The 9,484-nt window shown below is 36.8% G+C and overlaps 1 protein-coding gene across 1 annotated transcript; it reads right to left on the reverse strand.

Moving 5' to 3' along the window:
* Positions 1-6,436: 6,436 nt before the first annotated feature.
* LOC141700961 (protein FAR1-RELATED SEQUENCE 5-like) lies at positions 6,437-7,669 on the reverse strand. The gene has a single exon (XM_074504618.1). It carries the CDS (start codon positions 7,667-7,669, stop codon positions 6,437-6,439), a length of 1,233 nt encoding a protein of 410 aa, XP_074360719.1.
* Between the last annotated feature and the right edge of the window lie 1,815 nt (positions 7,670-9,484).

The following is a 9,484-nucleotide window of genomic DNA, read 5'->3' on the forward strand; positions in this document are numbered from 1 at the left end:
ACTGTTCTTGTAGATATGTATGTTCATTTTTTTGGTAATGCACTCAAACTGTTTGATGAAATTACTAAACCAACTATTGCATTGTTTAATGTTGTGATTTATGGGTTTTCTTCGGATGGGTGTTATAAGGACGCTTTTAGGATTTTTAGGGAAGTTGGTGTGAGAAAGTTGAGGCCTGATTCGGTTAATAACGTGGAATTCAATGATAGGAGGAATGATGTTGAACGGTGAAACTGAGAATGCTATTGAATTATTTGTTTATGTCTGAATCTGTAGTTGATGTCTGTTGCAATATTGATGATTGTTTCTGAAGTTTATGTTTCATTTTCTGTGATTATAACGAATTGTACAAATTGTTTGAATTATTTGTTTATATCTTTATATAATTCGAATTATTTGGATTGCGTTGTTGTGAATTTGGTTGCTAAAATATGATACGAGTAGAAAAAGCCTTGTATAGATTAATCTCATGCCTAGTATATTCTTTATTTTGGTTTTTAAAAGTTTTAATGGTTAGTAGTAATTTGACTCGTTTGTGCTAATTAATGGTTCGAAATGTACTAGTAATTGTTTGGCATAGTAAGTTGAGATATGTTATTGTGATTAGACAGTGGATGAAATGCTTGTTGATTGATTGATTGGTTGTGGCTAACTTATAAACGAATGAGTCATGCCGATTTTTCGGTAGGACTTAAAATAGAAAATAACGGTTCTATAAATGTTTCGTGTTTAAGTTGGGATTATATAGTATTTTTTATTGTGCACTTTACAGTTACTATGGAGAATGAGTGCGGGCCTATTGTTAGATCACTCCTGACGATGCAGGATGATCATATTAGTACTGCCATATGGGCGGGAGGTGTGCGGGATAAGCTGGATGTACGGCAGTACACAGCTAATCATCAGCAGTGGATACTTTCGGATCCCCGGCGTGAGTTGCTGAGCCAATGAGGTTTCTCGGCTTTCACGAACAATCGTTCAGTTCCTCAAAACGATATTCGTTTGATAACGGCCTTAGGGGAAAGGTACTAATTTGTAATCAATTTTCTCATTTATTTGAATCGTCATTGGCAATGTTTGTGATGTTTGTGTATGAATGCAATTGCAGGTGGAGGCCAGAGACTAACACCTTTCACTTTCCATTTGGTGAGTTGACCATCACCCTCGAGGATGTATACATGATTATGGGCCTCCCTGTTAAGGGTCGTCCAGTTACTCATAGGGAGCTTGACGCTCCGAAGGCGTATTGGATGAGGGAATGTCAGGATGCAAGATTGGATGAGGTGGGGCGTAAAGATATGTATAGGGACGGGGTCAAGCTTTACAAATTAAGGGAACGATATGCGGAGCTACTAGAGGGGGGCTAGAACAGGATCTTGTGGTTTACACACGAGCTTATCTTTTATACATCATTAGGGGCATATTGTTTCCTTCATCGAGTCGATATACCATGCATCCGAGGTATTTACTTGTATTTGTTGCATTTCAGTTTTTAAAATTTAGTTTATAGCATCTTAGTCCTTCACTTGTCCTTTTTTGTTGATTTTGCATATGAAGCCCTATATTCTCATTTATTTTCAATTTGACACTATAATTCTTGTATTCTCATTTATTATCATGCCCTTATTTTGCCCTGTATTCTTACTTACCCTGTATTTCCTTTGTCGCAGGTACTTACAGCTCATCCAGGATTCACCTCGGATTAAATCGTATGCATGGAGAGCTGCTGTATTGAGCTATTTGTTTAGAGGTTTGACCAAGGCTGCTCATAAGAGTGCAACAGCACTTAATGGATGCACGATGCTACTGATGTTGTGGGCATACGAGAGGTTGTTACCTGGTGCTCCTAATATTACACCTGGGGTGGAGCTTGTTTGGCCGAGGGCTTTGGCATAGGCTGAGCCGAACCCTGATCGGAGGGAGAACCCTCACCACCATACATGTACTGTTCTTTTTTGCATATTTACTATTTGAACTCTCCTTCGAATAAACATTTGCATGCTTTTGAACTATCCAATTTCATATGTTCTCTTATTGTTTTGCTTATAGGTCAGTACCGAGGGGATTTTGACCGATTTGAGATGAGTTGGCTGATATGGGAGCCTTATCGGTTATTCTTTGATGCGGTGGACTATTCTGAGGAGCAGTATGATGTCGAGCTGATGGATGCTTCGTATATGAGTCTCGACCGTTTTCCACTTATTTGCTTCGAGATTGTCGAGTATGTCATGTCAGACAGAGTCTTGAGACAGTTCGGTATGCTACAGCATATTCCAGATGATCCTATTGATATGTCTGCTCTGTGGAGGGACAAGTTATCTCGTTGGCAGAGGGACGAGCATATGACTACTCTGAGACAGTATCGGGATAAGTGGTATGCTTATCTTGATGGCCAGATAGAGCCCATTGGAGAGGGGCAGTACGTGAGCATTGACCAGTATATGTATTGGTATAGGACCCATAGTAAGCTGAGGATTGCTCATTTTGTGGGTGTTGATCCATGCAAGATAGTGCCGCGTGACTGGTACTCTCAGCAGGACATGGTTGATGCGGTCTGTTTTAGAGTTTAGTTTAATATTTGAATCATGTATTCATTTATTTCATTATTGCATTTTTATAGGGTGTTTAGGTAGATGATTAATATTTAATGATTTATGTAGTTGATTGTGGGATGAGGACATTGCATGCTATTCACAGCCATGATCCCCCAGACTGGTTCTATGAGTGCACTCCTGAGTTTCTGATTCGTTATGATCGAGTCAACACTGAGTGGAGGGGTCCTGCATTCAGTAGACCCAGTTTTGATAGACCCTCGCGTGCACAGGATATGCATATTGATCCAAGTGCTCCTCCTTCACCGCATAAACGTACACGTGAGGTGCGTTTCATTTATGTCATTCCGAAATCCAGTCTACTATATTGAATGTGAATGTGTGTATGATCATTATCTTATCGTGTTATTGCAGGAGTTTGCTTCTGATTCTCATGATTCACCTACACAAGTAGCCAGTAAATGTCCTCGTCAGGTACTTACTCGAGTAAGTTATTCGAGTAGTCTACTACACCGAATTATATGTAGTTTGATCGAGTTATTGACATCTAATGTAGGATGAGACTGTAGTCTCTAACGCTGCGGCTATCCCTGTACATGTCTCACATCCTGTTCAGATTGAGGTACTTATTCATATTCGAGCATGTTATTCGAGTAGTCTAACTCTACTTTTGTTCAGTCTGATTTTGTTCAGTCCGAGTTACTACTCTTTAGTTTTAGAACTTTATTTTTTTTTACTATTGTGTGTCTTATACATATTCGAGTATGTTATTCGAGTAGTCTAACTCTTTAGTTTTAGAGGTGTATATAATGTTTGATACTCAATACATTTGTAGGTTGCTGCTACTGCCCCCCCTGCTTCACAGTCGACCCCCCTATCCGCCCCCCTGTTGTTCAGTCTGATATTGTTCAGTCTGAGGTACTACTCTTTAGTTTTAGAACTTTACTTTTTTTTACTATTGTGTGTCTTATACATATTCGAGTATGTTATTCGAGTAGTCTAACTCTTTAGTTTTAGAGGTGTATATAATGTTTGATACTCAATGCATTTGTAGGTTGCTGCTACTGCTCCCCCTGCTTCACAGTCGCCCCTCCTATCCACCCCCCCTGTTGTTCAGTCTGATGTTGTTCAGTCTGAGGTACTACTCTTTAGTTTTAGAACTTTACTTTTTTTTACTATTGTGTGTCTTATACATATTCGAGTATGTTATTCGAGTAGTTTAACTCTTTAGTTTTAGAGGTGTATATAATGTTTGATACTCAATGCATTTGTAGGTTGATGCTACTGCTACCCCTGTTACTCCTATTACCGAGCGCACTTTTGGGAGTTTTGAGTTGACTCCTGCTACTGAGTTGACTCCACTTGCAGGTGGCATGGTGAAATTCGGTAGTCGTAGTGGTGTTATTCCTGATAGTTTGAGGATGATTCTTGATGTACGTATGTTGAATCATTCCATTTTTTATGTTTGATTCTTGTAGTACGTATTTCGAATATGTGTTTGATTTGATGCTCTTGAAATGTATTTGCAGATGGACACTGATGAAGACAAGTTGAAGGATAAACTGAGGCGGGGTGGTCCTGGGAGGCGTGCTGATATGACGAGGCCATTGAAAAACAGGAAGATTTTTTGGCTATACAAGCACTGGTGGGGTAATAAGAATCATTTTATTTGGAGAGATCATAGAGGCACTGCTGAGCTTACTTGGGATTATGTCCAGACCTTAAATCCAGAATGTGATTTAGACAGCAATGTCGTGGATGCCTACATAGAGTTGTTGAAGGTTAGGGAGTCCATCTCGGGTCTGGAGCCCACGGCTAAGAAGTTCTTCTTTAACTTCATCTTTTTCATGCAACTGCTGTTAAAAGATTATTGCAAGAACTTGAAGGTAAAACAAAAAGTACTTTTTAGTTCATGCGTTACTAAGTTAATGCTAATTGATAACTCTTTGATTTTGTAGTTCATTTGATCCTCTAGCTGAATGGGGGGATAGTCTTAAGAGTATTTACTCTCGATATATATATATATATGCCATGGTATTCTATGTTCTTCGTAATTACTTTACTAGTCAATTTACATACACTTGTCATTGTTGGTTACTAATTATATGAAACCAAACCTTTCTAAGAGTGCATAGTGCTAGCTATGTTGCATTACTTGGATCCTTCCAGATTTGATGGACATAAGTTGAAGGTTCATTTCGTACAGGAACGACCTATGCAGTCCAATACCCATGATTGTGGCGTGTACGTGTGCAAGTACATGGATGCTATACTTAATGGCATATCGTTGAGAGATGCTGTTTGGGAGCCTGTATTGGGTATTTGGACATTCCGGTATCGCATAGCTTGGGAGCTTTCAAAAGGGCTCGCTAGACGGATAAGTGACTATGGGATCCAGCAGAGGAACAGGGGACTATAGTTTATATTTTGGATTTATTTCGGTGTTTTCTTTGTTATTGATTATGATTATTTTTATTGGATTGATGTTGCGTTTAGATTTGATGTTGATTGGTTGAGTTTAATTTAGATCATGATTGTGGTTGCTTTGATTGGTTGTTGGTTGGTTGATTTAGATTTAGTTGAAACAGGTTGGTAAGTTATAAAAATAAACGGAACCATGCCATTTTTTTTCTTAAACTATGTAAATCACCCGCAATATTGATTGATTGTTGGTTGGTTGATTTAGATTTAGTTGAAACAGGTTGGTAAGTTATAAAAATAAACGGAACCATGCCATTTTTTTTCTTAAACTATGTAAATCACCCACAATGTTGATTGGTTGTTGGTTGGTTGATTTAGATTTAGTTGAAACAGGTTGGTAAGTTATAAAAATAAACGGAACCATGCCATTTTTTTTCTTAAACTATGTAAATCACCCGCAATGTTGATTGGTTGTTGGTTGGTTGATTTAGATTTAGTTGAAACAGGTTTGTAAGTTATAAAAATAAACGGAACCATGCCATTTTTTTCTTAAACTATGTAAATCATCGGCAATGTTGATGTTAGCAGCTTGCCAGAAAACTGGTCACAGACTTCAGCATTGAATCATTGCGGGAGATATCATATTTTACACATTTTACAGTTTAGTCACCCCGCAATGAATCATTGCTGCAGTGATTATACCTCGCAATGAGGCATTGCACCAGGTCCTTTTGACTATTTTAAGGTCTAGTTGACTTTGTTTATTAAATCAATTTTTTCAAATTTTACCGCAAATACTGCATTTTGTAGTTATTTTAAGAGTTTTGGTGTTGAAAAATATTTAAAAAATATTAATATTACTAAAAACCCAGTTTTGTTAATAAAAAGGGACAGTGAGTTTTGGGTGAAACAGAGATTCCAGCAATGAGTCATTGCTGCAGTAAGTACCTCCAGCAATGTCTCATTGCTAGGTACTCTGTCACTAGTTCGCATTGACTATTTTAATGTCTAGTTGACTTTGTTGATTAAATCACTTTTTTCAAATTTTTACATTAATACTGCATATTTTAAATATTTTAAGAGTTTTGGTGTTGAAAAATATTTTAAAAATATTAATATTACTAAACTCACTTTTGTTAACAAAAAAAGGCAGTGAGTTTTGGGTGGAGCAGAGTACCCAAATATGAGTCATTGCTGCAGTGTGACCTCTAGCAATGTCTCATTGCTGGGTGCTCTATCACTATTCTTTTATAATATTTTAAGTTGGATAATAAGAGTTTTGATGTTGAAAATATTTTAAACAATATTAATATTAATAATAAGAGTTGGATAATATTTTTGTTAAAAAATAACATTAATATGCAACATTATGTGTAAATTTAAATAACGTTAATATTATGTAACTTAAATAGAAAAGTTAAAAGAACTAATGTACTACTTGTCAACAATTGTTAGGTTAAAACCTAAAAATTTCTTCGATCATGCTCCTCCCTTAGGGGACAGTTTCTTGCATCATGTTCTCCTCCGATCGCCCCACAATAATTACACTTGCGAGGCTTGATCTTGATCTTTGAAGTTGTCGTCTCAATTCCACTTTTATATCTTTTTGTTTTCTTCCTTCCTTTAGTTTTCGACGTTGGAGGATCAAATATTGGATCATGTTGGTAGTCCTTTTGAGTTTTCGCCTCATGGGTTCTTTCTCTACGCTCTTCATCCGCAAAAGCATCTTTCAAGTATCTCTTCTCTCTATCAATCACACCCATTAAGTATTTATACCGTGAAACAGAACAACTACCGAAAGCAGCTAAATCCTGAAAAGATTTGCACAATGCACCATACCTTAATGGTTGTGACGCACCATCATTACCAATACCGGGAGGAGCATATGGAAGAGGCCCCGCAATTTTATTTCCGTTCATTTTCCACCTACCCATGATGAGACTTTCCGGTATCTTGATTTTTTGTTTTTTGTCAAGATAACGGATTATGTGTTTGCAAATCATCCCGGAATGTTCAAACTTTTTACACGAGCATTCAATTTTTTCGTACATGAAAACCGTCACTCGATATTTTCTTCTGCAATTCTCCGGCAGGGTAGCCTTCTCAACCAAATACAGTTTCGACATATAAGTTCCATTGTTTTTGACACTGTTCATGATGTAACATGTACTTTTCATAAGCTCCTTTTGAAACCGTTTGAATATTTCTTTCGTGTAGATTTCGGATGCATGCATTTCCAAGGATGAGTGCAAAACTAATCTCCTTTCCAATTGTTCGCTGTCATAATCGGCTTTAACCTCCTTCAGATATTGTGTCTCCAAAGCCTTTTGGGAGTTCTCAATGAATTCCTTCAAACCGGTAGATGATGGCACATATTCATCAAAAAAAGAATTTGTAGACTCGCTTCTTGAAGTTGTAGTCATGCCGGCGGAAAAATGTTGCTTCATGTAAGCACCAATCCATTGAGTTCTAATAGCATACATGTCATTTAACCAAGCATGATCCTCAAGATCGTACTTCTCGACTAATTGCTCCCATTTACCTTCAAATTCTGTAGGTGTCAACGACTTGTACACACATGCATTAAACTCTGTCTTGAACTCCGGATAATTTGTGTACAAATAAGACAACTTCTCAGGAAACTTACTACTTATATGCCATGTACAATATGTATGCTTTGTTTGTGGCATAGACATGACCTCGGCAATGGCATTTCCCAATGCAATGTCTTGATCAATAATAATTGTTCAAGGCGGTTTATTATCGACGGCTTCCAACCATGTCCTCAAAACCCACTTATACGATGCCTCAGTCTCATCCCTTATAAGTGCAAATCCAAATAATATATTTTGATAATGGTGGTTTACGCCCGTAATAGGTATGAAAGGCATACAATACCTATTCGTCCGGTAAGTTGAATCAAACGTAACTACATCACCAAAATTCTTGTACGCGTTCATGGACCGAGGATCAACCCACACCAAACCCCATACACGATTCTCATCATCTACATCCACCCGATAAAAGAAATTACCAAAACTATTTTCTTGTAGTTCTCGTAGCAAAAGTAATCCACACTCCGCATCACCCGAATCAAACACTCGGCGCCGAATATCACGGATGACATTACGTACGTCTTGATTAGAAAAACCAAGATTTTTAACACCCCCTTTGTCTCGCTAAGAAACTTCATTACTTTGCCCGTCTCAATTCCCGATTTGTTAAACAACTCAATCAATGATCGCGTCATAGGATCTATGTTGAGTGATATTTGAAAAAATTGAACTTTTTCCGGCGACACCAATTTATGATTGTGTTCTAAATCCACCGAACTAATTTGCCATTTGTCCATCTTCACTTTGTGAATGACACACATTCGAGCACCACAATTCGTTCGTGGAATTACCTCTCTAACTCGTTTTCCTTTACCAAAATCTAACGGCGCCGCTCCTACCCTTCCACCTTTTCGACAAATAAACAAACGGTATGATGGTTCATTTGTGTTTGTTCGCTTATGAGTATTCCTAATTATTATCTCAAATCCCTCTTTTCGACCATAATTCCTATAAAATGCTTCCGCATCATCCAATGTATCGAAAATCTTGCCGACATAATGCACAACATCGTTACTATTCTTAAATCCATGATTCTTTTTCTCAACATTTTTCTCATCTTTTACGTCATCAACATTTTCACCGTCAAAATTATCACCACCAACGTTATCATCAACATTATGACCGCCAACATTATCACCACCAAAGTTATCATCAACATTATGACCGCCAACATTATTACCACCAACGTTATTATCAACATTATGAACACTAACATTATCAACATCAATATTATCACCACCAACATTATTCATATTATCATCACTATCAAGATTTACAATATATTCATCAACAAATAACTTACGACGAGCTACGGGGTTTCGTCTAACGGGGGTATAATAATCGTAATTATCATTTTCACTAGAAGAGGAACTACAAGCTTTAAATAAAAAAGAAGCCATCAACAATCGAAAACTAATCTTTTCAGATCACCTTCAAGAATGAGTAAATTGAAAGTAAATTTGAAATTGTTGAAAGTATATTGTAATTTGTAAAATGAGTAATAAGAAAGTAAATGTTGAATCAAACAAAACTGTCTCCAGCAATGAAACATTCCAGCAATGAAAGATTGCTGGAGTGACCCATTAAATATAACCACCAACCAGATTTTGGAGCCATTATGGCGGAGTTCCTGCCGCAATCACGCATTGCGGCCTCCAACAATGAATCAATGCGGGAGTACTCTAATTAAAAATGAATTTTAGTTAGAGTATTTCTGAATTTTAATTATTTTTTCAAATAGTATTTCTGATTTTTTATGATTACAAAATTTTGTGAGTTTTATGTTTTTAAAAATTGTCATATGAGTTATTTTAGTTAAAAAATCAAATTATAAATTTTAATAATAAAATTTATATTATTAATTTTATACTTTTTTGTGAATTCATACTTAATTTT

The sequence above is a fragment of the Apium graveolens genome, unplaced genomic scaffold (genome assembly GCF_009905375.1).
Source record: "Apium graveolens cultivar Ventura unplaced genomic scaffold, ASM990537v1 ctg3131, whole genome shotgun sequence".
Lineage (NCBI taxonomy): Eukaryota > Viridiplantae > Streptophyta > Magnoliopsida > Apiales > Apiaceae > Apium > Apium graveolens.